Genomic DNA, 26,074 nt, shown 5'->3' with positions numbered 1-26,074 from the left:
ACTGTGACGACCCACACAGTATCTATCCTCCCTGAGACACCCAAAACCAGCTGTTTGCACTGTACGCTTCAGGCCCGACTAACGGAGTGATCAACAGGTAACCAACCACCAAACGGCGGCTGCACAGTCATCTCACGACGACAACATATCGGGGCACCCGGCTCAGCGGCCACCGCTCATCTCTTAACAACAACAGCTCTTGCCCCCTGATCGAGCTGTCCAATCAGACAACCATTTGTCCAGTGCTTAAGGCTGTAATCGACCGAGCAATCTATACTAAAGCCGCTCTTCTGATTGTTGTCGAGAATCAACAGTCGTCCTGCATGCAGTCCAGCGTCAAGTCAAAAATTGATCCGATGTTGCACTTCATCATCAAAGTCTACGTCATTTGTTTTCCGGGAGCAAACGGCTGAGAACCGAGAAGACTGTCTTGTCAAGTCTCACAAGCGCTGAACACCTACACCGATCAAGGCGAAGAGAGCCCTTGAGTCAAGGCCAATATCCCTTGTCTGATGCCGTTCGTATGGGCCAAGAGTAAGCCTTAAACGACAAAATGACACCACTCATACCGGATGAAATTTGGATTGCGATTCTCTCCTATCTGCCCGACTTCAACTGTCTCAGAAACACAGCTCTCGTATCCCTAATACACCTTCGCTGCGCTCCCTCGGCATGCCGGCAAGTGCTCCTGAACGAAGTAGGCCACCGTACTCTCTCGGATGCCATCGCAGCACTCGAATCATCCAAATTCGACCCGAGAGACCTGAACCTGGTCGCCAACTTCAGTGACGAATACCTCAAGAGGCGAGCCCCTATCCCCCCCAAGATAAGCTTGGCGGATGGCGCCGCGCTGTCGGAGCTGCACAAGTGTGTAGGTCACCTGGGATCGAAGTTTCAAGATCTTGCACTGCAAAGTCTAGTGCAGGAGCAACGGGGTCTGGCCAACTATATGCATAACTGGCCTGAGGTGTCTGCCACGATCGAGAAACCTTCAGCTGCCGAAGCGGCTCGATTTCAGAGAGCACTATATCGTTTCGAGGTTTACTGTAATCTATTCAAGGACCCGGAAGTTGTACGGTTCAATCTGGATGTTGTCAACTTCCAACGAGCGCATTTCTTTGACTGCTTGTCGCCTTGGGAGATCGAACAGCTGGTCGCTATCAGAGACCTCCTCGCGGCGGTTGTCATCGGCCCTCGTGAGTTGCTGTTCTAGTTCCATCTTATGATTACTGACGCTGACTTCTCAATAGCGTTGCGCGCTCTTATGGAATTACGGAAGCTCGAAGCCCTCCAGGCGCACCACTGTGGCCCACGAAACGAAGCGCAGGTGGTGTACTGGACGCCTCCGATCCTGCCTCCCAACCTGGAGCGCAGCGACTGCCACATCAATCAGAACCAAGCGCGGCTACTGTGCTTTGGAGTCAGGTTCCTCTACAAAGTGTCCAAATCGCCGGCTACGCGATTCTACCAGCTCCTCTTGAACCTTCCGCAGCAGCCGCCCTACGCCAGCTACAACCGAGTGGGCGAGATCTACTCCTGGCTTACTGACGCCGTCGATGAATGTATCGAGTTGAGCAATCTAGAACTTCCTTTCAAGAAGGCCCTCTTGGATTTCACAGAGGGCGAGTACGAGGAACATGTACGTCGGTCCTTGGTAACCGGAGATGCCGATAAAGGGCCAGAAGAGGCCTGGTATTGGGCATACCAAACATTCCCCGGATCGACTTGCAATGACATGCGAATGATTAATTGCCGACTTTTTGGCTTGTTCTTCTGGGATTTGAGCCGTCTCAAGACCATCAACTTCTTTGCGCGCATCAACTTTTGGTCTTGGCGATGGGCGGGAGGCCGACAACCGGACTCTGACTGGGAAGTTGGTGCGCCGTATCGTCCAGCGTTCTTGCGATGACAAGTGCATTGAATCTGACCCGCGCAAGAGCCAGGCTGCAAAGTATGAGAGGAAGCAAGTTGTTTTTGGCTCAGTGCGAAGTCACATGACCTGTGCCTCAGTTGGGCCTGCACCGAACTACGGCACCACGCAGGGGCGACAATGAAATCAGCGTTGAATATCAGCTTCTTGAATCATACTGAAGAAACAACATCATTGCAAGTTTTTCGAAAAGCTCCAATGCAAACAAGGCATGATGGAAATCCTATCAAGGTCTCCCATCCCAGACAGAGGTTCCTTTGCATGGCCAGGGGCCGGCCCATACCCAGACCGATAGACAAGAGAAGCAAAGGAAAGGCAGAACGTGGTTCAAACACGTCTCAAAAGACTTTGAGGGACCAAAGAAACGATACCAGTAGTGTCCCAGGCACGAGGGAAGACAATGAAGAGACGGAACTCGAGACTTACAGCCAGCGCTATCTGACGATGCCCAGAAGCCTCCAACGACATCCAGCAACCTCTTGACAACTTCTCACAACCCTGTGAGCCATTGCATCAATTCCATGAGACGACAATATGAAGTTGGCGACAGAAAAGGTCCTGGACGGTAGCAGGAGGAAGACTGGCCTAGTGCTGTCTTGGGTACTGTGTCAGGGTCATTGGTACTCAACGGGAGGTGAGAGGAACCACAGCCGCTGATTGGCCAGGAGGAAGAGAGAGCACTCGGGAACGGGCACTCACATATAAAACCCTCGAGTATCCCACCACCCTCCTCTCTACAACCTCCCCATCTCCTCTTTGATTTTCCTAATCTCATCAACGAACCCTTCTCAGCACCCAAAATCCCCTTTTGACCATCACTTTCCATCACGTACAGGCCATTGGAGTCTATCAGACCTCATCAGACTCTTCTTCGGCCACTCATCACTACTGCACTGCCTCCCCGAGCCGAGAATAGAAGTCATCTCATCTTCCTCCCAACCCGTCTACCTCATCAATCCTCGCTCTACTCGATCGAAAACTTCAACTAACCCAGGCTTCGTCAAACATCTCTTCGATATCCCTTGCCAGTCCTGCCAAGGGGTACAATCATGGCTTCCATACCTTTAGTCTTTGATTCTGATGCGGGATGGACCCCATTGCCACGATCTAGATCACCAGTGAGCCCAGATTACCAGTATCACTCACAAATGTCACCACCGCGAGAGGCTACTTCCGCTCGCGGCTCCAAGCCTGGACGAGCCCCTCCAAGGGCACCTGGTCGCCTCTCACCAGCTTCCCAAAGCCAGGAGTCGATGCGGGCATTCTACCCAACTGACTACTCGTGCAACATCGTGGCTCGACACATGTTCGAGGAACAGCGGCCCAGCATATGCACCTCACCACAGGCGACACACAGGCCTCAGACGCATCACCAAAACCTCAGGTCCGGATCGCGGAAAAACAGACGCAGCGCGGACCACAGCACTCTTGTTGCAATCGGATCATGGAGTAGCCACAAAACCGGCCATGGAGATCGCCACGCTCTGTCCAACAGCAGGAACGAATCTACCCGGTACGAGAATGGGTTGTCTTACCAGCATGCGCCGTATGACGATTTCAATCTCTTCCCCGAGGAAGGCCACACCGATGACTACGAGGACGTCTCGGCCTACACCGAGCAGCCGTCGGCACCGCTGGCCCCCCGCATTCCCAGGTTCCGCACCCCCGACATCGCGCCGCTGTCCACAGACGTCCAATTCTTCCCCTGTCTAGGCGACGAGCCCGACGAGGATCGGATCAACGAGGCGTGGTACCTCGCCGGCCGTGACAGGGTCTTGTCTCAAAGTCAGTGCCACCCTCTTGCTTGACCCCGCGATGTCTTTTTCGCGGCGCATCTGCCTGGGGTGATCATAATTGCTGACATCGATTTGGCGCAGTGGAAGAAGCCATGGCTTACATGTCAATCGTAGGAGGGCGTTGATGCATACTAAGAGGCTGGGTCGCGATGCGGAGGTCGTTCCACGGGTGTTCGGTTATAAAGACGATGGTTTTCCCTGGCGTTGCGTGGCGTAATCAATTGAATCTCTCACGATGCGTCTGGCTTTTTGAAGGATGGATTAGGCTCTGAATAGTTGCTTGTGTTGGGTATTTGCGCTGAGACCATCGAACAGATTGAGAGATCAGGGATGATGACGGGTCAAAGTCATGAAGGTGTGTTGAGACAACCACTCTGGATTGGTTTTGCGCATTTGATGCTCCACTTCTTGAAGCCAAAGTGTATGACCGTGACAGTGATGTCTTCTGGCTCTGTTCGTGTTCATACGAAAGGCGGGAGGGAGGCGGCCAGAGGATAAGCCTTGAACAGACCGTCCAAGTACGCAGGCGTTGTAAGTCTAGCGTCATGCCGACGGTGGGCACTTGTAGACGACCCGGGTGAGCAGCACAATTATTTCTTGAAGACGAAGCACTGGGCGAACCGGCAGCATGGCCGCCTCGGGCGGGGAAGCTATTCTCGTCCAGAGGCTTCACATGTGACTCAAGAGTTCAAGAGAAGAGTAGAGGAAAGACGTAGGTGTTGGACGTTGAGGAAAGGAGGGCGAAGGAGAAGGGTGGCTTACATAAGAGAACTGATCCACATACTTGGGCAAGAAATGCCTGGTCAAAGCGCTTATCCCTCTCACCGAAGGCATCAATGCTCACCGAGCCGCCTTCAATTCACTCATCTTATGTACTACTAGTATGCCTATGTGGATATGCTAGATAGTCGGGCCACAGTCTGTAATGATTTTTTTCTTTACATTCGGAAAAACCCAGTACTTAATCTTACAGTTCGGGTTGTTTCTGTCGTTAGAACCTGCTGTGCTCTCCAAAAGAGCTGCCATCCCTTCGTATCAGCCATTAATCATCGAACAGGGTCTCACCGCTGGCGTCTCTTATTAGGAAAAAAAGTAAACTGGTCGAAATGATTCCCGCCAGGTAGACGCTTTGCGACATATGGTTCTAAAAGCCCGACTTCTGGGTCTACCTGGCGCCGTAGGCCCAGCGCTATGGTGGCCGGCAATCCCCAGACCGAGTACCCCCTTTGCATACTCTCCCGGACGCACACACGCAGGACGCTCGTAAAATTCTCTGCACTTGGTAGGTTCACGATGCCTATCTTCCAGAAGAATTTGCTGGAAGTTATCGATACTATGTAGGCGGCGGACTTCCGAGGATAAATGTAGAGCGGCGCCGGAAGGGGGCGCTCCGTGACGATCGAAGTGCTCGTCTCGAAGTTGAACTAGCGTCTTTTCTCTCGTAGGCCTAGTTCGTCTGGCAATCATGCAAAGACGCATTCCTGCTGCTGCTATTCTGGGTTGGCTGATACTGCTTTTAGCGTTGACGACAGCGCCTTTTGGGCGTGCTTCCGAGCCGTACTATAATCGGCCTCGGTATGGGTCCGTCAAAGCCGCAATGGGAACAGCAGAATGTTTGCCTAAGCTCTAGGCTTTCACGTCGATACAAGTCGAGGTTCTGGTGATACTCGCCGTCCTGCTCAACCGAATCAATGTTGAAGAAGCTCAACATCTGGATTGCAATACCCTTGAGGGTGTACGCCGGTGTGTAGCCTTCAGAGGTATTGAGGATAGATGCGCAGATGTAGCTGCCGTTCACATTGGGATGCTCCACGGCCGTGTTCATCATAATCTTGGGAGGAACCAAAGGGTAGCGATCGACGAATATATCGGTGGTTGGCGATAGGTAGAATTCCTGTCAGCGGATCGGGGGTATTGGATATACGACAAGAGTGCGCGCTGGACAACCGCCTGCCTCAGGTAGGTACCTGCCTGCCTGTCCAGGGGACTGCATGCACCTGGCGCTATTTCCCTCAAGACAGCAAGACTGAGGCAGCCGCATTGAAGGTAGACATGAGGGGAGGGGGAGGAGGAGGAGGAGGGAGGAGGAGGAGGAGGAGGGAGGAGGAGGAGGAGGAGGAGGAGGAGGAGGAGGAGGGAGTTGTAGTCGGCGTGCAACCTACGGATTCACATGGCAGTTGTTTCTGACAAACAATTGAGAGAGGAACCTTGAACCCTCCGTTTAGCTATTTGGCAGCTCCGGCTCAGAACGATTTCTGAGCCGATCTAAGGTATCTTGATATTGAACAAAGCAAACGCTCAGTCTACCATTGTACAGAACGCTTCGTTTGCCGGCGACCTCGGGGGCTCACGCTTAACTCCTAAACCAATGCACGTCTTGTTGGCGAAATCAAAATCGCCAACCAATGCCACAGAAACCCAAGAGGTGAAGTGAAGTAGATAGTCGCCGCTACCCCAAACGCCGCCCGTATGCAAATGTCACTCCTCTATTTCCGAACCCCCTTATCTCGTAAAACCCCATCACGCCTGTAGAGGAACTTGGCGCTTCGGCTGGAACCTTCTGAGCTTCATGAAGGTCAAATCGGGATCGAACTTCTTCGTCTTGGGGTTCCAGAAACCCCAGACATCAATCACCACTAGAGCTTTGGGCAATTCGCATTCAACGAACCCAGAGACGAGGACGCACCCACGCGGAGGGTATCGGTTCGGCGACCTCCACGTTTGCGATAGCTTCTTCCAGAACTCTCTTACTGGCCCCGCCGTGATATGCTTCATACCCTCAACCTGGGAAATGGCCGCGTCCCTGACGAAGTTGGTCTTGCCACCACTCTCAGGTTCATCCGTCTGTCGGGGATCCGCTGTTTTGCTAACGTTGTGAGAGGCATTCTCTGCCGGGGTGCCATCCGGAGTCTGTCTGTTGGCAGACGGCAGAGGCCCTTGGGTTTTCTGTTGTACGTTGCCACCTCGTATCGGCGGTAAAGGCTGGACGGGCTTGCTAGACTCGAAACCCAGTGCCCGGGATACGCCCGTAACGTGTTGCATAACCAGCGTCGATGCAAATGCCCATGTCGAAACAGCCATGGCCCGTGGCCAAAGCACCTTCTCTAATCGTTTGGCGGCAAATGAATCAACTTCTTGCCTGGACCAGTAGAGACCATCGCCTTGCACCAACAGTCTGTAGAGCCATGTTAATATTTTCTACGCAACAGTGAAGAAGCGGAGACGACCCACCCAGAGGAATAGAAGACTGGTGGTGGTCGGTAAGGGAAATCAATATCCAGCCAGTATCTTCTAATCTTCACCGAATTACCGCCGCTGGCTATGATTCTTGGGTTATGTTCGACAGCGGCCTTCACTTTTTGGGAGAGCTGACCTGAGGGCAATTCATCAGCAAACTCAACGTGAAACGGCGCTGCAAGAGATACTACTTACTGCGCATCTGCTTTTGGGCCTCTTTATCCTTGCTGAGCTCTTGAAATTGCCGCCACTCCGGGTCACTGCCTTTGTACGGTGGTTGATCGACGGATTTGGTTGTAAAAGGAAACGGGATAAACCACGGCTCCGCCTCCTCATCCATTTCTTCATCCAACGCCTTCTTTTCCGCCACTGAGAGGCTCTCGTATTCTCGATCTACATGTTGGAAAAAGGGATTCAAAACGGTTGACCAGTACACCTGCCAACAGACAAGCGATATGCCTGCACCGAGAAAGAATGTTCTTCAAAAGTTAGCAATGAAGCTGAAGCCTGTATAATGCTTTGCCTACGCACCTCGGTCTGAATCTAGGCCTAGATATCTTGACCTTCTGTATGATGACGGTTTGCCGGCCGGGAACCTTTGGCGCGATCGCCCGAGCAGCCAGAGTGCTCGCGCTTGTTGCACCCATGCGTGGTCGAAACAACCGCCACATCGTTGCCGAGAGCAGGCTCGCCGAACTTCGGTGGCCGGGTGGACGTAGGCGAAGGAACTTGATTTGATACAGCTGCGAGGGTTCGATGGCGGTAGATCAAACTCGAGATGCGCGTGGCGATGATGGTTGAAAATGGGCCGAGGTTGTTCTTAACGCCGGCGGAGGCAAGAAAGACGTCGTCAAAGAGGTAAACATGGACCGTCAAGGGTTCGAGCTTAAGGAATAGCCACCAAAAAAAAAGATGCACGAGCTACACAAGGCTGCCCTGAATGCCGGCGCCTTTGCTGTTACCCCCGTAGCTAGGGTTGAGTGTGTCTTGCTTGCTTGTATGGGGAATCTCGAGGACCCATGGAACGTTGGTCCGACGATTGGATGCGCTGTTTGAGGTGGCTCTTTGGGGGGCGAATCGACACACAGTGTCAACGGGGCCGCTTCGATAGCATGGCGCAATCAGTAGCTTAGCGCAGATATACTGTAGGGGCGCAATGTTGTCAGACAGGAGGCCACGTACAGTGTTGAAGGCAAAAAAACGGTACAGCAGCCCCCCGCCACCCCAAGCAAACAGTCACACAACCGTCGGAAAAACGCGTCAACCGAGCTCCGGGCACGGGACACGGGGAAATAAGTGGATTACACTCAAGAAGTGGAAACGTGCAGCACTAGCAGCACCACTCGCCGCAGCAGTGTGAGCTCGACTTCGCCGCTTGGAAAGTGTGAGAGAAAGAGCAGCAGCAGCATCACACAACCGCATCACGCACTCCCCCGCCCCTCCACATCGCCATCTCTCCGGATCCCATCCCCGAGCTCCATCCAGGCCAAAAGTTCCAATGAAGCTCTCCGTGGGGCTTGCGACTGCCCTGGCCGGCGTCGCGACTGCGCTCTCCTCCGACCAGCCCGCTGACGTATATCTCCTGCAATCCAAGCAGTCGTCAAGTTCCGATATCCCATCATTACCACGACAGGTTGCCCGTCTTATCCTGCTGCAGCGTCTATCCCCTGAGGGCCAGCATGCATCCTGGGACCTCCCCGAGTCTATCTCCAACGAGAAGGCAGTCACTTACCTGAACGAGTTTGGCAAGGCCCCCAAGGGCCTATTCAGCAATGCCGCCTCTACAAACCCGTCCCAGCTCGTCGTTATGTTGGAAGGAATCACTTCCGACCATGCAAAGTCGCTCCAGAAGTCGCTCGCTGGCTCTGGGCCCAGCTTCAGGGTTGGAGATGCCCCCTCGACTATCGCCAACGACCTGCTGCTGGCCAACGACTTCCCCTCTGTTGGCGTCACCTCCAAGAACTGTGCTTTCGATAAGGCTATCAACCCCTTTGCAGAGCAATGCTGGAGTGGCAAGTCATCAGTTGTCAGATACGATGTTAACAAGGTAAACACTTATCCCATCGACCGCGTCCTATGTCTCTTGGGTAACTGACGTTGACTCTTTCCCAGGACCCGTCTATCCTTTCCTCCCTTTCCGAGAGCGCTTCTCTACTGAAGCAGCTCGCTGCTAACGGCGAGATGGAAACGGTCGTCATCGCTATGCCTGAGTCGTCTCGCAACTCGCAGGTCCGCCACTGGTCCTCCAAGTCTGGGGAGCTTCGTCGCCGCAAAGTCGAGGTTGTTATGACCGAAACGGACGACCACGATAAGCCCGCCCCTACTAGTCCCGTTCAGAGCACCGCTCCGTTCCCCGGTCACATCAAGAGAGGAAGCATCAGATCATGCTACGATTCCCAGGATGCGTGCGACAAGGCCACCAACAAATGCTCGGGACACGGACAGTGCCTTAACAAATACGCCACACCCAACGGCAACGATCAGGGCACATGCTTCGCCTGCAAGTGTCTCAGTACCGAGAGTGAGTCTGGCAGCCGTACGCACTGGGGCGGCAGGGCCTGCCAGAAGATCGACGTTAGCGTTCCCTTCTGGCTGTTTGTTGGTTTCGGTATCGCCTTGGTTGGCCTGCTTACCGCCGCCATCGGTCTGCTCTTCAGCGTCGGTGAGGAGAAGCTTCCCGGTGTCATTGGTGCTGGAGTATCCAAGACGAAATAGGACCGTCGTTGATGTTCCACAAACAGGGCGGGCCTTGCCGTGGTGCAAGGCAAGAGTTGACCGTGCTTATAATCGGCATGTGGTAGTTTGTACCATAAGTGTATTCTCATGCGGCGTTGGCATTGGCAGGACATTTCTCTCTTTGATACGGAGAGGGTATTTCTTAGACAATCGAAAAAGGAATCGAAGCTATGATGACATGATTCTGGGTGAATCTCTAGGGTATCGAATTGTGAAATAATGTTTTTTTTCTTGTTTTTGCCGTTGCCTCTAACCCAGTTCCCCCACGTCGGGACGCTCATTCGGCGTGGTACCCAGACTTTCCAGGCCTCTCTCAGCCTTCAGCTCACTAGTTCCAGCATTCGTGATCTGCCTGGCGGTTGACTGGGTGGTTGATTCAGCCGACACCCCGTTCCCGAGTGCGGCGGTATATTTTTGCCCGGCCTCGTTAAGAAGCTGCTGAACCTCATCCTTTCTCGTCATGATGCCATCCTTCTCCTGTCTCAGCGCCTCAACGCGCCTCTTCTTCTCCGTCAGATCCAACTCCATGGCCCGCATCGTCGTCTGCAGTCTCGACAGGCAATCGGTGAGACTCGGGAGCGGTGTGATCTTGGGCGGGACCTGCAGCAGTTGTTCCGCAGGATTGCGCTCGGGCTTCTGAAGACCGTCCATCCCGGACCTCGTCTGCGCTGCCTCGAAAGCCGCACGTCTCTCCGCCTCCGACGCGTCGGACTCATCGTCCGAACCGCCCTCGGCCATTTGAATCTGTTCAGCCATCTCACGCCTCCGACGCACCTTCTCCTCTCTCTCGGCTTTTCTGCCCAGCGATAGGCCCCCGTCCTCGACAAAGTCGTCGAACCCTTCACCAAGGTCTTCGTCCTCGCGCACTAGGCGCGTGTCGTTCTTCTTTTTACGCAGAGACGTGCCGCCGACATCCTCATCGTCAAAGGATATGAAGTCGCCATCTTGTTGTTCATGCGCGAGCCTTGCCCGGCGTTGTTTCCTCTCCTGGATCTCGGCCTCGGTGAGGATGTTCGTTTGGTGCGGCCGGGACGCAAAGTCGCCCTCGTTGACGATCAATGCTCCTTCGAGTTCGGAGTCATCCAGAACCATGCCATCCTCATCCTGCATGCGCAGAGAGGTCAAGCTCTGCGGCGTGTTTGGTGTCGAGTTCTGTAGCTCGCTGAGGTATTCCTTGCTATACCTCGGGCGGTCCTCGTCCTCGTCGCGGAATGTGCGCATAGGCAACCTGTTCTTCAGAGCGCTGTTCTCGAGCGCCTGATAGCCCAGCGTTGACTTCTTTGGTGTCGTGTACTCGGTCATCGGCACATCATCGCCGTCACCTACATCAGCTCCGCCAAATGAGAGTCTGGAAGAGGATTTGCGCTTCTTCTGCTTCAGCGAGCTCGAACGGCTGACCGCGGGTCGAATCACCACCGGGCCATCGTCCTCGTCGTCATCTTGCGCGGGGACAGCTTTCGGTTTCGCAGAATCGCCAATCGCGACGCCGCCGTTCGAGTCGTCAGGCTCGTTAAAGTTGATGCTCTTGCGAAGACCAGATTGGCGAATGGGCTTTCTCGTAAACTTGACTGCCACTGGTGCAGCGTCTGGCATCCCATTAGCCTTGCGAACGACGGAATCAGCGCATAGTCTTTGGAGCGGAACAGTAGACTCACCATTGTTCACGGGCTCTTGGCCGGTTGGCGAGGACTTTCCAGTGTCATATTCGTCATCGTCAAGGACTTTTATGACTTTTGCTTTTCTTTTTGGTGTAAACGCGCTCATTTTGGACAGATGGTAGGTATTGAACGACCCTACGCGCCGTTGATAGCAGGCAGATCCGAAATCCATAAGGCGGATGCTGCGCCTTGGTTCGGTACGATGCGATAAGGCTCTTATCGCCACGTGACGCCACCCAAATTCAGATCCCCTCGGCCAGGCTGCAGACAGGTAGAATAGAGCTCTATCGCGTCCCAAAGCCAATTTCACGCGACATCATTATCTAACCAGCCACCCACCCGCCGAAGCGTCCCTTCACTCAACTCACATATAGACAAGATGGCGCCCGCACAGCCCGAGCTGAAGAAGGTACGGAAGCCCCGATTCCTGACGGACATACCAGAGTCTCCAGACTTGCTTGATGTACTGCCAAGAACAAAACGGATGGCCTGCAACTCCTATCCGAACATCGTTGCCCCTTCTGCTTCCGGTTCGAGCGTATAATGCTAACCAGTTATTTCATAGTATCTCGATAAGCGACTGTTTGTCCAACTCAATGGCAGCCGTAAGGTCATCGGTGTTCTCCGTGGTTACGATGTATGTGTGGTTGATGCAGAACTCTTCGGAAGAATCGAACATTGCTAACCTACGCCGCAGGTCTTCCTGAACATCGTTTTGGACGAGGCAGTCGAAGAGAAGGAAGGCGGCGAGAAGGTTCGGTTAGGCATGGTTGTATGTGTACCCTCAACTTGCTTGACGAACGTGCTGTCTAGAAGCTAACATGAGGTAGGTCATCCGTGGCAACTCAGTCGTCATGCTCGAGGCTCTCGAAAGAATTGGCGGTGACGATCGCAACCATCAGCGGTAAACGAAGAATCTTAGCCAGGAGGTCGAGTTCCGCAAGATCGCATCCCGGGGTTTACATGGCGTTATTACGGCAAAAAAGAACGATGCTTTTTTCCATTTTTTTGGTTCAAGACAGGATGGGGATGAAATATGCTAGATACCAGCAAAAGATTATGTCACCTTCGGACGGAACAACACGCCGCAGCTATGCAGACACATGGGGTGGATTTTGGGGCTCCCCTATTTTGCGACATCGACCCACGATCTCTCATCGTACCAGTCCATCTTGCGGCTGCCGTACTTGCGCACCCATCCCTTGATGCCGCCTTTGAGGATGACAGCTTGAATAGCAGCCTCGCCAATGTCGTCAAAGTAGTCCTGCAGCCAATTCGCAGACCGTGGACCACGACCATTACTGCTCCCTGGGCGGCTTCAGCAAGGGAAAGAAGGGGGCCGAAGGGGGTTTGCACAGTCTAGCGGACAGACAGACGGCGGAAAACTCACCGCAGTAGAATATAACACGCTTGACACCGGCTTGCTTGCACAGCTGATGAATAATTGGTCTCGTCTGATAGAGGGACTGGGCGGGAAAGTTGATAGACGTTGCGATTGTGCCACCCTCAAAGTCGTTGCGACGCACGTCGACGAGCAGAAAATGGCGGGGAGCGTCTCTTCCAGCCGCAGCTTGAGCCTCAAGCAACCCCATGACCTCGTCGGCCTCGATTTCGGGCGCCTTGGCCTTGGGTGCGGGAAAAGCTGCCCACCATGGCGGGGTTTCGGTTGATCCTGCGGTTTCAGCCATTGCGTGCTATCGAGGGACCCTGTTGCGGTGCAGCTCGGCCTAGCCCGCTCGTGAGGATGCAGCAGTTCCTAGCACTGGAAACTGAAGAATATGTCTGGGTAGAGGTGTGTGTGCCACTATAGCTGCGCTCCTCTCCTGCGGGCGTATGATTGCGGCCGCAAGGCTAGAGTAGTTACCTTTACCCCAGATTCTGGTTCGGATTAAAGCACAGATCGTAACAGATCAGAGAGGAGAAACGGTTCGTTCCCCTTCACCCAGAGTTTCGGCACTCTATAGCTGTGGAGATTTCCGCTCGGGGACCTTAGTCGCTCGAGGGCGCCAATTGGCTGCCAATGATGCCATCATGCCGAAGAACACTTCCTGCGGCTCTAACCCTTGTGCTATTGTTACCTTACCCCATTCAAAAGAGAATCAACTGCTGAAACTCTAAGAAACCCAAGTTGCTACCAGAAGACAACTGCTCGCTCAACTATCCCAAAAACTTCAAGTATGTAAATACCTTTGGTTTCCCCCGTTGAATCCCTTCTATTTCAATCACCACCACCCACCGCCGCCAGCCCGCCCACACCCCACCCATACGCCGAGATTGGGTGGTCGGCGTATCTCCTATCTCTTCGCTGGTCTTTCGAATTGGTTATCTCGCGCCAATTAGTGGACTTCGGCCCCTCTTGTTCGCCGAAGTGTCACCAGGTGGTTGCGGTATTTGTCCTTATCTCAACTCGCGTCAAGCTTCTTAAGCGCAAAGTTACGTTCCATTCATGAGGAAACAACACCTGCAGACAAATCCCAGGAACATTCCCACCCGAACCCACAGTTCGTGGGACTCACTGGATCAACGATCATCAGAGCCGGGCCGTGACCGGAGCGAGCGGGCTGGGCCTGCCCGCGGCCAAATAGTTCAGGATACCACGCCACGGAGTTGTGTCTACATTGTAATCCCTCTCCCGTCTGCCAAAAGGAACCCGAGTCTCGATAGGCTCCAGTGCCCCAGTGCGTCTTCTGCAAGTACTGCCAAAATGTAAGAAGCAGTATGCCAAGCACTGCAAGCGTAGCGTCTTGGCTTCCGCCCCTCGAATAAGATGTCCTCGGTTCCATCATACAGACATCACACCCGTCTATTTATTGCCAACTCATACCGAGGAATGTCTTTTCTGATGGCCTTCGAAGATTATGTACCATCTCACGCAAAGTCTCGAAAGAAAATACCGGCTGCAACCTCTTCGTTACGCCGAGTAAGCCGGATAAGTGGCATCTCATCCCGGTCCCATCCCCCCCTTCCTTTCTAGACCCAATATTTCCCACAAGGGCGCGAAATCCGAGGAAGGGCGCCGGCAAATACGGCGGATTAAAGGCCCTACAACTTTGCAAATCCCCGGTCTTCCCGACCCAATGCCCCGCAGGCAGGCCATCAAATGCCTTCTCCGCTGCAGCATCCGGAGGCCAAGTGAACGGGGTCGGTTCCTATCACGCCCTGCGAACGTGGTTGAAGCCACCATCATTTTTCTCTCGTCCTATCTCGACGCCTGCACTGCGCCCTCTCCACTGATAAGGATCAGTACCCAATGACCCGGGACTCGAGACCGGCGACGTCTGTACGTGAACGACGTCAGTATGCATGACAGCCACATAGTGAGCCACCAAGAGGGCTCGGTTTGACTCCTCGCACCTGCTTCATCCGGCATAGTATCACAAAGAAAAGTTTGGTGAAGTCCCCGATGGATGTCAGACTTGCTTACAAGAACTACCCTTGGCGTTGTATCTGCCGCGGTGCAACTGCAAGCGGGCCGCCGCTCGATGACCAATATTGTGATGTTCACGGATTAGGCATTCTGGGATCGAGTCTGCTTATGGCCACCGGTCGAGCCTTGGTCTGGACATCGATATCGGCATCCTAACTACAATGTACCCGCAGTAGCATGGTTGCCTTCGGCAACATCTCGCCCGTCCTCCTATAAAGTGATGGGGGCCCGTTCATAGGAAGTAAAAGGAGAAATCTAGAGACTCACCCTCACGCCAAGCTCACCCGGGTATCCTCCGTCTGATCCTCTTTCTTTACAATGGCCCGTTGGATCCTCTCTTTCGTTGCCGGAAGCGCCCTTGCGGCTGCTTCTGGCCTTCCCATGAAGCTGGAGACACGAAGCGCAGTCTCGTCGCGTGTTGCCAACGTCCACATCGGTCTCGAGGAGCCTGTGAACGAGACCGTCACCTTCACTTACGGGTCGTGCCGGGGTGTCTCACTAGACGATGCCCATCACACCATTTCCAAGACTGAGGTGCGCGACTCTCAGCGTCTCGTCTGGGTTCTACCAGAGGATGCATCGACCGACCAATGTATCTCTGCGTGGGGTGTTTCCGGCAAACTGTTGGGTCGAAGTGAGCCGCAGACGCTCCAGCACAAGTGGAAGCGCCGTGTCCAGAAGAGATGTAAGTCGACTCGCCGTCGTCAGGCACTGTTTGGTATACTAACGCAGAACAGCTATCCAAATGAACAATGACACCGGCATTGACACTCTTGGCCCCTGGTTCGAAGGCGTCAACCTGCTCAAGGACAAGGAGCCTGGCGTCGTTGATGTCGATGCTGCCAAGTCCAAGCACGTTGCCATTGTGGGTGCCGGCATGTCTGGTTTGATGAGCTACCTCGTTCTCTCCCAGGCCGGCATGACCAACATCAGCATCATTGAGGCTGGTCAGCGTCTCGGCGGTCGCGTCCACACTGAATACCTCACTGGTGGTCCCTTCGACTACTCCTACCAGGAGATGGGTCCCATGCGCTTCCCTGAGCACTACCGTGACCCGAAGACCAACACGACCTACAACATCACCGACCATCAGCTCGTCTTCCAGCTCGCGGCGGAGATGAACGAGCTCAACAACCACGACAAGAACCTGAGTGTCGACTTTATTCCCTGGATTCAGAGCGACATGAACGGTCTCTCATACAAGAACGGCATCAAGCTGGCCAATGGTCTGCCGCCGACCCTTGCACAGATCGCCGCCAACTCCTCTCTCGCGGTTGCCACTGTCGACGATGAGTCCACAAACACTCTCTCCGAGGAGCTTGACAAGTACCTCCCCGGCAGCGACTTCTCCGTCCGCATGGCCACAAACATGTTCAAAGCTCACCGTGAGTTCCTTGACTCGGGTCTCAAAGGCCTCGGAGGAGATGTTTGGTCCGAGTTTGGCTTCATGGTGCACTACCTGAAGGGCTCTCTCAACTCGACCGACGCTCTTGGTTACTACAGCGCCACCTCGTTCTGGGACACCCTCTACGAGGGCATGTACTTCGAAGCTGCGTCCTGGAGGACTATTGATGGTGGTCTCAGCCGCCTTCCCTCGTCTTTCCACCCCCACGTCGACAACATCACAACCATGAACCGTAAGATTGAGCGCATCCAATTCGACTCCGAGAACTCTCGCGTCAACCTCCAATGGCGCGAGTCATTCAAGAATCAGACCTTTGAGAGCGCCTCGTACGACTACGCCCTTCTGGCTGTTCCCTTCTCCATCATCCGCAAGTGGCGCCTCCCCTCGCTGCCCATGACCATCAGCAACGCCATCGAGGAGCTCCCTTACACTAGCGCCTGCAAGGTTGCTCTCGAGTTCTCGGAGCGCTTCTGGGAGCACTACGAAAACCCCATTATTGGCAGTTGCAGCACGACCTCCGACATCCCCGCCATCGGCTCGACCTGCTACCCCTCGTACAACATTAACGGCACCGGCCCGGCCACGATGCTGGCTTCTTACATTTCCGGTGACTGGGGTCACCGCTGGGCCTCCGTCCCAGAGGAGGAGCATGTGCAGTATGTTCTCGATGCCATGGTCGAGATTCACGGCGAGAACACTAGGGATCTCTACACCGGCAAGTACAACCGCCGCTGCTGGGTCCTCGACCCTCTCGAGAGTGCCAGCTGGGTGAGCCCAGTCGCTGGCCAGCACCAACTGTACATCCCCGAATACTTCAAGACATACGACAACGTGAGTATCCCCCTGCTGTTGGTGTTTAGTGTCCTGTTGCTAATGGCCAAAACTAGATGATCTTCATCGGAGAGCACACTTCCTACACACACGCTTGGATCGCATCGGCTCTTGAGTCCGGTATCCGTGGCTCCGTTCAGCTGCTTCTTGAGCTTGGTCTCGTCGATGAGGCCAAGGCTGCCGTCAATAAGTGGATGGCCAGATGGATCGACATTGTAAGTCGAAAGTCTCGACAAGGTGGGGCCAGGCCCGAGCTAACTTCTACTTCTAGTGATCCAAAATAATGATAATATTCAACGAAAGGGGTCCTGGCCGAATTAGGGTCGGTGCAAATAAGAAACGGCAGTACATGATACCTCACATATATTAGTATGACGACTTACGAATAATGAGAAGCCATCTTATTCGATAGCTAGCTTCCAGTATCAATATACATTGACATCGAAATGGTACACACTAGTCGATACGAGTACCAGATTGCTCACGTAACACTTCACTTGGCCGTGTACAGGTTTTACTGTTCAGACACTTTGTTCGAGCTGTAGAGGAGCCACTTGATCAGCATCAGCCTTGCAGGTATGATCATCGTCTAAAGTTGCGTCCCGCCATCGGACCGCTACAGGCAGCAGGGTCGGCTGAACCAGAAGATAGTCATTTGGCATCGCCAGAAAGCGTTGCATTTCCGCCGCTCCTGTCACGATCGTTCTTAAAAAGGACTGCCCTGAAGTAGTCGACTTTGACCTTTTTGGCGTTGGCGCGAGACTCTTTTCATGGCCCAACGCCCCAGCTACTATATAAGTTTTCGAGTGGGATAAGAGCAAAGGCAAATACGTCGGTCACGCAGTATAGTCGATTCTCTATCTACGTAACCTAAGGTCATGTCGAAATCAAGCCTATAAATTAGGCAAGGAGCTCGTTTTCTTCCCGCTGAAGCCTGCGCTCGCTTGTTTCGAAGAGCCGCGGAATACCGGACTGCGAGAACGGCACGTTTTCCTGCACGATCTTCGCCACACCCTTGGCTGTCAACAGGATGAACGACATGCCGTGCCCGTTGAAACCCGCACATATGTACTGACCCGGTTTAGATGGCACAGAGCCAGCATGGGGGAAGAGATCGTTGGTGTACTAGTCCCACCGAGTCAGCTATGCCTCGGATTCGTCCCCATATACGCAAAGCATTAGTGTATCGTGCAACTTACCCCCATGATTCCTGTCCAGATGCTGTCCACCTTGGCACCACTATCCTCCCACCCACGGAAATTCCTTTGCATGTAGTCGTCAAAGTAATGAGCCGCAGGTTCGATCAGCTTGGAGTCGTCCCAGACATTGTACCACTCCTCTACACGCGGGATGACCTCAACTCTGGCACCACCAACAACAATGCTACCATCTGGCCGCGTGACCTGGTAGTCGAAAAGGCCCGGTCCATGCCGCAGCGAGAAAGTCATTGGGAGATGAGGGTGCGCAGTGCCATCAGGAACGGCAATATGACTGCAGATGCCGCGGACTGGGATTATGCGATTCTTGTACTCTGGGAGTATTGTCGAGGTATAGCCGTTGGACGCGTAGAGCACAGTCTTTGCCCTAATCGTGCCTCTGGGTGTGGTGACGTTCCAGAAGCCGTTTTGTTGAGTCTCCGAGACATTGGTAACGGGCGTGTGGGTGTGCAGCTGGGCTCCCTTCTTGACAGCTTGCGACAGGAGGAAGAGAACCAGCTTGTATGGCCTGGGAGAAGTTAGGATCCGGTTCACTGTGATGCATCATTGGCAATTCGGATGAGGCTGTACCAAATTGAGCCTGCTTCGAAGGAAAAGGCAGCCGTTGCCCCTTTGACGCTTGAAAATGTTTCAGCAGCTTTTCCCTCGACATAGTGAATCAGCTTCGCGGTCGGCGATCCCCGTTGTAAAAGTTCATCAAGGCTGTCCTTCATCTGCTTTGCAAGACTTTCGTCTCTAACCACGGCCATTGAGGTGGTGATTCTGAAATCGCAATCGATTTTCTTGTCTCGAACCAAATCTCTTACAGCATGAAAATTGGCCAACTCAAAGAGAGCCACTTCATCCGCTGCCTCTTGGCCGAATTTCTTGATACGACTGGGCAAGCCAGCAAAGAGATCCGGTCTGACATGGCCACCTTCCACTGTTAGCTCAAGCTGGTTCGATCGATGCGAGACAGTTACCGTTACGAGCCGTTGCTCCGGAGCATGCTTCCCTGGCTTCGAGGACGGTGACGGTGGGACGCGAGGACTCTTCTACGTCGTCTAGCAGGTAGTAAGCTAGAGCAGCGCCCGCGTATCCGGCACCGATGATGACAACATCTTGTTCTGCGGGTAAGGTTTCAGAGCTTTGGTGGCTATCGAGAGGATGCAATTCCTGCCGCCAGTATGGCTTGATAGCGTTTGGTACAGGAACGGGATTGTCAAGCATTGTTGCGTTATTGCAAACAATGGAAGGTGCTCTTGCGGAGAACAGAACGAAACTCGGAAATGTAGTATGATATACGACGATGAGAATGTCTTGTCAATGAGTGAGGCGGCTGTCAATGTTCACCTGTACCTTTTCTGCGGACACAATCTCAGCGCGATAATGAAACAAAGACAATCAGCCAAAGTTTCAGGGCGTTCTGGTAAAAAGATAGCTACACGCCGAAAGACGCGGGGTCGTTGTTATCAGCCCCGATGCGGAGCCGATCTCGGGACTGACCGATTAAGACCTGGCCCGCGGTAAACCGGGTGCGCCGCGGTTTGATAGATGGCGATTCTGTTGCCTCGCCCTTTTCCAACGCTGCATCAAAAGACCGGGGTCACTGAACACGCGGAGCCGATATACGGTGTGCCATATTCGCCAGTTTCACACCGTCGACTCACTTGATACCTTTACTTCAATTTCACCATCTAACTCACTCGTTAGAGTGGCCTTTGACTCGATAAACATCTGCTTCAGCTGACTCGCGTCATCGTACGACTTGCATGTTATCCTTCATGGTACTGCATAGTGCTACGACATCGCCGGCGTAATTGAGAGAAGACAGGACCTACCCATTATCATACACTTGAAAAGACTAAATACTTACGGAGTAGAGTTGGTGGACTAGAAAGCCAACTAATGCGGGGAAGCGACTATGGCAACCACGTGTATAATCGAGGCTGCACGGGCTTGTCCTCACTGCCGTTATCTCGTACATTTCCATATGGTTTCGAGTGCATTGTCTCTCTTCAAATTTACCAAGATTCTAGCCTCAGTATTCCAACGCACTACTCAGATAATTGAGGCCCTCAACTGGCTGATCACTTTGCTCACGCGATTTGGTCGACTTGCGATAGTTTCGGGCTTCGCTGAGCTCTACTGTCGGGACTTTGTCCTTAATGACTCATGTTGTCATTTGTGAGCTCCGAGGAAGCCGAAGATCATTCATGATCCGCGTTACGATGCTCTTCATAGGAATATCAATGTCACATTCTCGTATAAACCGTTGGAACGCAACCTGGATACAGGCGTTTGAACATCGCCATTGTTGGAGAGATGCATCAAGGCGGCGTGCATCCTTTCGGAATGACGGGATACAAAACTGAACAATCTGGCATTCAAGGTGGTTTGTGCTGTTGAAAGCTTGGTGGTTATTAGGCTATCGATCAGCTCAGGTCGAGCTTCGCCCTGAAACTGTTCCTCAATGCTAACGTATGCGACGAGGCAAGAGTGTCGGAAACCTTGAGCAGAGATAATAGAAGTGTGACTGCAGTACAGTGATATGAAAAGCCAGTTACTAACAGCGGAGGATATCAATACGGTTGACATCCGCTCCGTGGTAACAGTCGTCTGCCCTCCGAGTCTTATCCGCACTGTAACCATGGAAAAGCACTGTACTACGAGCATCCTTGCCTGCTTCGTTTCCGTGCATCATCCCGTGAAAACTGTAGGTCTAGGAGGCCGCGTGGTTCGGAAGCATGGGCTATTTCAGGCGACCCAGATCACCGGCTGGCTGTTCGTTTCTCAGCTATTATCCCGCAACTGGGCAAATGTCGCTTGTCTAGACGAGCAAATTCACGAGAAGACGCAAGGAAAAAGGCAAAAAAAGATTGTCATCCTGGTTGGGACGGATGGATTCTGCGTGAATGACTGCTTGCCGAAATCAAGTTACTTATTATGTGTCGAGATGAATAGGTAATGGATGCATCAGGCATGTTGAAGCAATGACTAAATGAAATGGTCGCCATAATATTGATGGAAGGGCCCTCGCTCTGGGGGTCCGGTCAACTGTGGTAGCGCCAAAGAATATACGGGGAACAATTGATTAGCTTCTATGAGATCCTAGGGGGGAAAACATCCCAAAAATGACATGTCACGTCACGACCCTCAGTTTGCCTCGGCTCATTGAGCAATGAGGCTTAAGCGAAGAAGAATTGGCACATTTTCTGCCTCGTACGGAAAATGCCAGCCGAGGTCGTGCTCCTCTAGGTTCGATCAGCTTGTCCATCGGTGGCGGCACGAAGAGCATGTTGCAAGCCTACATACACGGTTACTTTATTAATTGAACGAATCATCAGTGGTCCATCGTGTACTGATCTTGATCAGTGAAGAGAACGCCCGATTGGGAATCTAACAACCGTGCGGGTCATTGCCACTATGTACTTTGATCTCCCGATTGTTTCCGATCCAGAGAAGTAGTAAGTTTGGGGGCGTAAGCGGGGTTTGTTTAGGATCATTGATGGGGCCACAACACGTTGCTGGAATCTCGTCCATCAACATGGCCAACAGCCGATGGCGTCTCGTTCCAGCTGTGCTGAAAAGCGAAAGGTGAACGGGGCGCACTTTGCCTGGATTCGGCCAGTCAGTAGTAAGAGAATTCAAACCCACCATCACTTGAAAGGAACTGGAACAATAATATTTGAATGTGATTTCACTGCTTTGCCGAGATGAACTGTTCTTTCTATATGCCATGAATTCCATATTACCCGTTGTTAGACTGAGAGCTAGAGAGAAAGTGGTTTCCCCCAACGAGCGGGTAGAAATTTGAAGGGAAAGGAGAATAAGCAGAAACATGAAAATTTCCTATTTTCCCCCATCGAATTTGGGAACGGAACTGTGCATGGGTAACTTTCATCGATGTGTGGTATCATGGGGCGGCCCATGGACCTGAAGCTGGACATCTCGGCAGCCATAAGCTCATCATACGAGTTTGTAACCGCAATTCGGCAATTCCCTGCCTGCGGTGGCATGTCGTCTTCCCCACTGAGCATCGCGTGTCACCGACGCTTATCCTGCTAGGGACAAGGTCGGGCCATACCGTCAAATTCGCCTTATTCGAATCTTCGAAAATATCCGTGTTTACCTAACCTTGACATAGAGTTCGATGCTGCGTTCTGTTAATAAAGTAATACTCAGTAAGAACTCCTGGAACACCCGACTTTCCACCGCAGGCCAAGTGAGACGCTCGAGCCACAGGCCTTTCCGAGCAGCCATGTCCATTGCAATGCGCATATTCATTGTTACTCTGCCCCTTTAGCATACTTGCAGAAGGATCCCGACTATTTTCGGCTCGGAGGCTGTCCCGCTGGACAGCCTTCGAATTCCCCCTCAGGGTCCAGTGAACAGCCCTGCCAATGTCCATGCCTCCCCCTTGTCGCCCCGGGTATGCACGGCATATACATAGTGAACCTCACTTTGTAATCTACAATCATATTGAACAGGGCTGAAGCCTACAACGCAGTTCAGTTTACCGCGAAAGTCCGTGATTCTGTTCCTCGAACTAACCGTAGCCTATGCCCAGCACTTCTCGATGTGGGTCTTACAGCCATGAGCCCATGCATGTATGACCCATGAGAGTTGTGTTCGGATGAGCAACCGGGTTGTCTTTTGCACTATGGTATAAACATCATACGATATTCGATCGTTGAGACGGCCGGCGCCTGAATCAGGGCATGCGGCCCCCTGAAAACTTTAGCCCACACAGCAACATTACACAACGAGGGGGAAAAGAGGATAAGGCAAGACTGCGGTCTGCCTATCGGTATGGCTGTAGACAATTTCACCTTTTACCGTATCCGGCCGGCTTTATATATCTTTCCCGTGAGGCCGAGCCTGACCCTCAAAGGGCTCTCCCTCTTCATGTTTTCCACGTTCTGCGGTCCAACCCTCGAAAACCTATCAGTCAGATCTTTGTCATTGTCCTTGGATCACGCAACTGTCTATTGCGATCATCTGATCTCCCGTCGCGCCCGGAAAACCCGAACACACCACAAACCCGAAGGCGTGATTTTATCATTGGCACCAAAACCGTTCTATATCAGTTGAGAGTTCCAAACTCATTAGCCAAAAGGCCAAAGAAAGGTCTTGTATTATCACAGTCATGGCCTTGACATACAAGCAATCACAGCTCGTCAGGGGCACGATCCTTGCTCTCCGCGAGCATGGCGAGACCATCACTTCCATATTCTACGCCAACATGCTCCGCGCCCATCCAGAACTTCATGACTACTTTAACAAGGTGAACCAGGCCAACGGCCGTCAACCTCGTGCCTTGACGGGTGTCATCCTGACGTTCGCATCCAACCTGAACAACATCAGCGAACTCATCCCGAAACTCGAGCGCATGTGCAATAAACATTGCTCCCTTGGTATCCAGCCTGAACAGTATGATATTGTCGGCAAGTACCTCATTCAGGCCTTCGGCCAGGTTCTTGGCCCAACCATGACACCAGAGATTCGTGAGGCATGGACAAAGGCCTACTGGATTCTGGCCAAGATGCTTATCAGCCGCGAGGCCCAGATGTACCGTGGATTCGACGAAGACAAGTGGACAGGGTGGCGCAAGTTTCGTATTGAGCGCAAGGTTGCCGAGACGGACAACATTTTCTCCTTTTATATGGTTCCTGCGGACGGCAAGCAACTCCCAGACTTCTATCCCGGCCAGTACACCTCGATTCGCATGAACATCCCGGCACTGGGACACTTGCAATCGCGGCAGTACTCGCTCAGTGACGCGCCGCGACCTGACTATTACCGCATCACCGTCAAACGAGATCAAGGCGTCAAAGTCGGCAAAGGTAGCGCTGTCATCGACCTCAACCCAGGCGTCTTTTCCAACTACCTCATCAACGATAAGAAGCCCGGCGATCTTGTCGAGCTGACGCACCCCACCGGTGACTTTTTCTTCGACACTAACGCCGCCGGTACCCAGCCTGTCGTTCTCATCTCCGCTGGCGTTGGCGCCACTCCTCTCATGTCCATCTGCAACACCATCGTCGACCGCCAGGCCGTCCGCCCCATCTCTTGGGTTCACTGCTCGGCCCGGACAGCACCTTTCGAGGACCATGTCCGCAGAATTGCGTCTAAGCGCGTCAATTTCAGTACCAAGTTCTTCCGCTCTCAGATTGCCGATGCCCAGGATGACGACTCGATGTCCTCGTCAAGCGACATCGGCCTTCGTATGGATCTCACCCGGATTGAACCCGCAGAACTCTATATTGGTCACGGTGGCGCCGAGTACTATATCTGCGGTCCTGAGATCTTTATGACCGAAATGTCACAGTACCTAGTCGACCAAGGCGTCGACTCTGCGAGAGTCAAGTTTGAACGATTTACGACGGGAGATCTGGAGTTCAAGCACTGAAAGAGTACACAAATATCAAGGATGAAAACGGTTATCGATGCGATGGGATTCCTGGAGACTATTCTTCTCCATTGGATGAACTTTATGAGTAGACAGGTTATCGGGGGAAACGGTTCAGCACCTATTAAAATAGCCATGCTGCTTTACTGCCTTTTTTTGTGTGATGAAGGGGTGGGAAAGGACCCGAGTAAGCATATTTTGGAGTTTGAAGGCAGTTATAGCACACGCGTCGTGATGTCATAAAACAATATCATTTGTCCTCTTGATGCTAGTTCCCAGTTTTCCCATCACTTCATGGAATATTATACGCAACAGTAATATCAGCAAGACTTCGATTACGCCATTGATAGTGCGCATCAGGGAGCACGCTGACACCTTTCCGCCCCTACTAAGAATAAATGTTCCCGTCTCATACTGTGATTCCACTTCATATCCACAAGAAATCTAGATGAAGGATGTGTAAAACAACTACGCAACTCCCAAGGTTTATCTCTTCCCCTATGGAACTTCTATCAGGGACCTTGGGCGAACTCCTAAATCGAGGAACCTTAGGGTATCTTGATGGATATTGACTCTAGCTTACACTTTCACATCAGTCCGATCTTTGATAAGTGGTTATCTTAGAAGCGTATACTTTCCAATAAAGTTAAGTTCTAGTGGCTCGTAATATAGATGTTATCACTCAGGCAGTCTCGTCCACTATATCGGTGAGCAGGCGAGTGGGGTTTATAAATTATGGGAGTTTAGCGCTCCGGGAAAGCACCCCCAAAGTGATCTTTGGCTAAGCTAAGGATGAAACTATGTTGTTAATAGTGTCAGACGCAGAATACTACGGCAAATAGCTATATATTTGGGTTCAGTTGCGAACAGGGGCGTGTGGAGAAACCCAGTAGTTTGGTGCCATTCCTTTCAAGAACCGTAAGAGCAACAAGTTTGGGACTTCGTTTCGTGGACGCTCATATTCAGGTCTCTAATCAGGATACAAGCAATGTGAGTTAGGCACCGTTGACGGGCCTCTCGCGACAAGACCTGGTCTGAATACTTGTCTAGCGCAAATGCCGACCGAGAATGCCGGGACGGCACGGCGCACACACCCACCGCTCCATTCTTTGAAAGGCTTCCGTGCCAGCTCATTCGCTAACTCCAAGTCTGTTTCTCAATATGGCCGCGCGTCCGACTTTTTTTCTCAAGGTTTCTCGTCAGACTGATGGACTATTTGGGAAACATAAGGTAGCATCTGCTCCGAAGCACGTGTTTCAGGACCTTGGAAAAGACACAGCTGGGTCTCACCGTCTCGACATCGTTGACATGAGAACCAGGGGCCTGGGCACCAAGTAACTTTAATGTAATGGAGATACTGGGGCATACATATGGTCAGTAGCTAGCCCCGGTCGTCGTTATTACCTTTGAAACACCCACCAGCTTCATATATTTCAGTTTAAAGTT

General features: G+C 52.6%; 13 protein-coding genes across 13 annotated transcripts; 6 read left to right on the top strand and 7 right to left on the bottom strand.

Moving 5' to 3' along the window:
- Positions 1 to 553: 553 nt before the first annotated feature.
- LY79DRAFT_528090 (uncharacterized protein) lies at positions 554 to 1,548 on the top strand (the record flags this gene model as incomplete). The annotated part of the gene is made up of 2 exons (XM_060555993.1): positions 554 to 1,196; positions 1,328 to 1,548. The coding sequence occupies 2 exons, from the start codon at positions 554 to 556 to the stop codon at positions 1,546 to 1,548; spliced, it is 864 nt and encodes a 287-aa protein (XP_060407977.1).
- A 1,686-nt stretch (positions 1,549 to 3,234) lies between these two features.
- LY79DRAFT_528031 (uncharacterized protein) lies at positions 3,235 to 3,851 on the top strand (the record flags this gene model as incomplete). The annotated part of the gene is made up of 2 exons (XM_060555987.1): positions 3,235 to 3,715; positions 3,808 to 3,851. 2 exons carry the CDS (start codon positions 3,235 to 3,237, stop codon positions 3,849 to 3,851), a joined length of 525 nt encoding a protein of 174 aa, XP_060407976.1.
- Positions 3,852 to 4,562: 711 nt separating this feature from the next.
- Positions 4,563 to 5,786, bottom strand: LY79DRAFT_571190 (uncharacterized protein). Its single transcript, XM_060559221.1, has 2 exons — positions 5,247 to 5,786; positions 4,563 to 5,167 (listed from the first exon to the last, which is right to left on the bottom strand). The coding sequence occupies exons 1-2, from the start codon at positions 5,552 to 5,554 to the stop codon at positions 4,807 to 4,809; spliced, it is 669 nt and encodes a 222-aa protein (XP_060407975.1). The 5' UTR covers positions 5,555 to 5,786; the 3' UTR covers positions 4,563 to 4,806.
- Positions 5,787 to 5,848: 62 nt separating this feature from the next.
- Positions 5,849 to 7,759, bottom strand: LY79DRAFT_67131 (uncharacterized protein). The gene is made up of 4 exons (XM_060563898.1): positions 7,495 to 7,759; positions 7,159 to 7,442; positions 6,958 to 7,099; positions 5,849 to 6,901 (listed from the first exon to the last, which is right to left on the bottom strand). The coding sequence occupies exons 1-4, from the start codon at positions 7,632 to 7,634 to the stop codon at positions 6,247 to 6,249; spliced, it is 1,221 nt and encodes a 406-aa protein (XP_060407974.1). The 5' UTR covers positions 7,635 to 7,759; the 3' UTR covers positions 5,849 to 6,246.
- A 702-nt stretch (positions 7,760 to 8,461) lies between these two features.
- Positions 8,462 to 9,678, top strand: LY79DRAFT_584488 (uncharacterized protein; the record flags this gene model as incomplete). The annotated part of the gene is made up of 2 exons (XM_060560408.1): positions 8,462 to 9,010; positions 9,076 to 9,678. The coding sequence occupies 2 exons, from the start codon at positions 8,462 to 8,464 to the stop codon at positions 9,676 to 9,678; spliced, it is 1,152 nt and encodes a 383-aa protein (XP_060407973.1).
- Positions 9,679 to 9,948: 270 nt separating this feature from the next.
- On the bottom strand, positions 9,949 to 11,463 carry LY79DRAFT_528052 (nineteen complex-related protein 2-domain-containing protein; the record flags this gene model as incomplete). Its single annotated transcript, XM_060555991.1, has 2 exons — positions 9,949 to 11,285; positions 11,355 to 11,463. 2 exons carry the CDS (start codon positions 11,461 to 11,463, stop codon positions 9,949 to 9,951), a joined length of 1,446 nt encoding a protein of 481 aa, XP_060407972.1.
- A 273-nt stretch (positions 11,464 to 11,736) lies between these two features.
- LY79DRAFT_674430 (LSM domain-containing protein) lies at positions 11,737 to 12,265 on the top strand (the record flags this gene model as incomplete). The annotated part of the gene is made up of 4 exons (XM_060564302.1): positions 11,737 to 11,766; positions 11,923 to 11,994; positions 12,055 to 12,129; positions 12,188 to 12,265. The coding sequence occupies 4 exons, from the start codon at positions 11,737 to 11,739 to the stop codon at positions 12,263 to 12,265; spliced, it is 255 nt and encodes an 84-aa protein (XP_060407971.1).
- Positions 12,266 to 12,483: 218 nt separating this feature from the next.
- Positions 12,484 to 13,045, bottom strand: LY79DRAFT_674429 (Rhodanese-like domain-containing protein; the record flags this gene model as incomplete). Its single annotated transcript, XM_060564301.1, has 2 exons — positions 12,484 to 12,665; positions 12,748 to 13,045. 2 exons carry the CDS (start codon positions 13,043 to 13,045, stop codon positions 12,484 to 12,486), a joined length of 480 nt encoding a protein of 159 aa, XP_060407970.1.
- A 1,552-nt stretch (positions 13,046 to 14,597) lies between these two features.
- On the bottom strand, positions 14,598 to 15,020 carry LY79DRAFT_594685 (uncharacterized protein; the record flags this gene model as incomplete). The annotated part of the gene is made up of 3 exons (XM_060561712.1): positions 14,598 to 14,635; positions 14,782 to 14,889; positions 14,945 to 15,020. 3 exons carry the CDS (start codon positions 15,018 to 15,020, stop codon positions 14,598 to 14,600), a joined length of 222 nt encoding a protein of 73 aa, XP_060407969.1.
- Position 15,021: 1 nt separating this feature from the next.
- LY79DRAFT_67043 (flavin-containing amine oxidoreductase) lies at positions 15,022 to 17,487 on the top strand. The gene is made up of 4 exons (XM_060563777.1): positions 15,022 to 15,469; positions 15,522 to 17,020; positions 17,077 to 17,235; positions 17,292 to 17,487. The coding sequence occupies exons 1-4, from the start codon at positions 15,103 to 15,105 to the stop codon at positions 17,292 to 17,294; spliced, it is 2,028 nt and encodes a 675-aa protein (XP_060407968.1). The 5' UTR covers positions 15,022 to 15,102; the 3' UTR covers positions 17,295 to 17,487.
- A 383-nt stretch (positions 17,488 to 17,870) lies between these two features.
- Positions 17,871 to 19,630, bottom strand: LY79DRAFT_571175 (FAD dependent oxidoreductase). The gene is made up of 4 exons (XM_060559220.1): positions 19,200 to 19,630; positions 18,808 to 19,153; positions 18,220 to 18,745; positions 17,871 to 18,145 (listed from the first exon to the last, which is right to left on the bottom strand). The coding sequence occupies exons 1-4, from the start codon at positions 19,444 to 19,446 to the stop codon at positions 17,921 to 17,923; spliced, it is 1,344 nt and encodes a 447-aa protein (XP_060407967.1). The 5' UTR covers positions 19,447 to 19,630; the 3' UTR covers positions 17,871 to 17,920.
- A 1,985-nt stretch (positions 19,631 to 21,615) lies between these two features.
- LY79DRAFT_584483 (uncharacterized protein) lies at positions 21,616 to 22,503 on the bottom strand (the record flags this gene model as incomplete). Its single annotated transcript, XM_060560407.1, has 2 exons — positions 21,616 to 21,946; positions 22,349 to 22,503. The coding sequence occupies 2 exons, from the start codon at positions 22,501 to 22,503 to the stop codon at positions 21,616 to 21,618; spliced, it is 486 nt and encodes a 161-aa protein (XP_060407966.1).
- Positions 22,504 to 23,365: 862 nt separating this feature from the next.
- On the top strand, positions 23,366 to 24,628 carry LY79DRAFT_528044 (globin; the record flags this gene model as incomplete). The annotated part of the gene is made up of 1 exon (XM_060555989.1): positions 23,366 to 24,628. The coding sequence occupies one exon, from the start codon at positions 23,366 to 23,368 to the stop codon at positions 24,626 to 24,628; it is 1,263 nt and encodes a 420-aa protein (XP_060407965.1).
- Between the last annotated feature and the right edge of the window lie 1,446 nt (positions 24,629 to 26,074).

Source organism: Colletotrichum navitas (genome assembly GCF_030913465.1).
Source record: "Colletotrichum navitas strain CBS 125086 chromosome Unknown LY79scaffold_123, whole genome shotgun sequence".
Lineage (NCBI taxonomy): Eukaryota > Fungi > Ascomycota > Sordariomycetes > Glomerellales > Glomerellaceae > Colletotrichum > Colletotrichum navitas.
This window is presented reverse-complemented; position numbering and strand designations above follow the sequence as displayed.

Coding starts and splice junctions, on each gene's coding strand:
- LY79DRAFT_571190 (XM_060559221.1), bottom strand. CDS start 5,554: ATGATGAACACGGCCGTGGAGCATCCCAATGTGAACGGCAGCTACATC. Junction 5,168..5,246: donor AAAAGGCGCTGTCGTCAACG/CTAAAAGCAGTA, acceptor AACTAGGCCTAC/GAGAGAAAAGACGCTAGTTC.
- LY79DRAFT_571175 (XM_060559220.1), bottom strand. CDS start 19,446: ATGCTTGACAATCCCGTTCCTGTACCAAACGCTATCAAGCCATACTGG. Junction 19,154..19,199: donor CGGAGCAACGGCTCGTAACG/GTAACTGTCTCG, acceptor TAACAGTGGAAG/GTGGCCATGTCAGACCGGAT. Junction 18,146..18,219: donor TCTGGACAGGAATCATGGGG/GTAAGTTGCACG, acceptor CGGTGGGACTAG/TACACCAACGATCTCTTCCC.
- LY79DRAFT_67043 (XM_060563777.1), top strand. CDS start 15,103: ATGGCCCGTTGGATCCTCTCTTTCGTTGCCGGAAGCGCCCTTGCGGCT. Junction 15,470..15,521: donor GCGCCGTGTCCAGAAGAGAT/GTAAGTCGACTC, acceptor AACGCAGAACAG/CTATCCAAATGAACAATGAC. Junction 17,021..17,076: donor ACTTCAAGACATACGACAAC/GTGAGTATCCCC, acceptor GGCCAAAACTAG/ATGATCTTCATCGGAGAGCA.
- LY79DRAFT_67131 (XM_060563898.1), bottom strand. CDS start 7,634: ATGTGGCGGTTGTTTCGACCACGCATGGGTGCAACAAGCGCGAGCACT. Junction 7,443..7,494: donor AGGCCTAGATTCAGACCGAG/GTGCGTAGGCAA, acceptor TAACTTTTGAAG/AACATTCTTTCTCGGTGCAG. Junction 6,902..6,957: donor CCAGTCTTCTATTCCTCTGG/GTGGGTCGTCTC, acceptor ATGGCTCTACAG/ACTGTTGGTGCAAGGCGATG.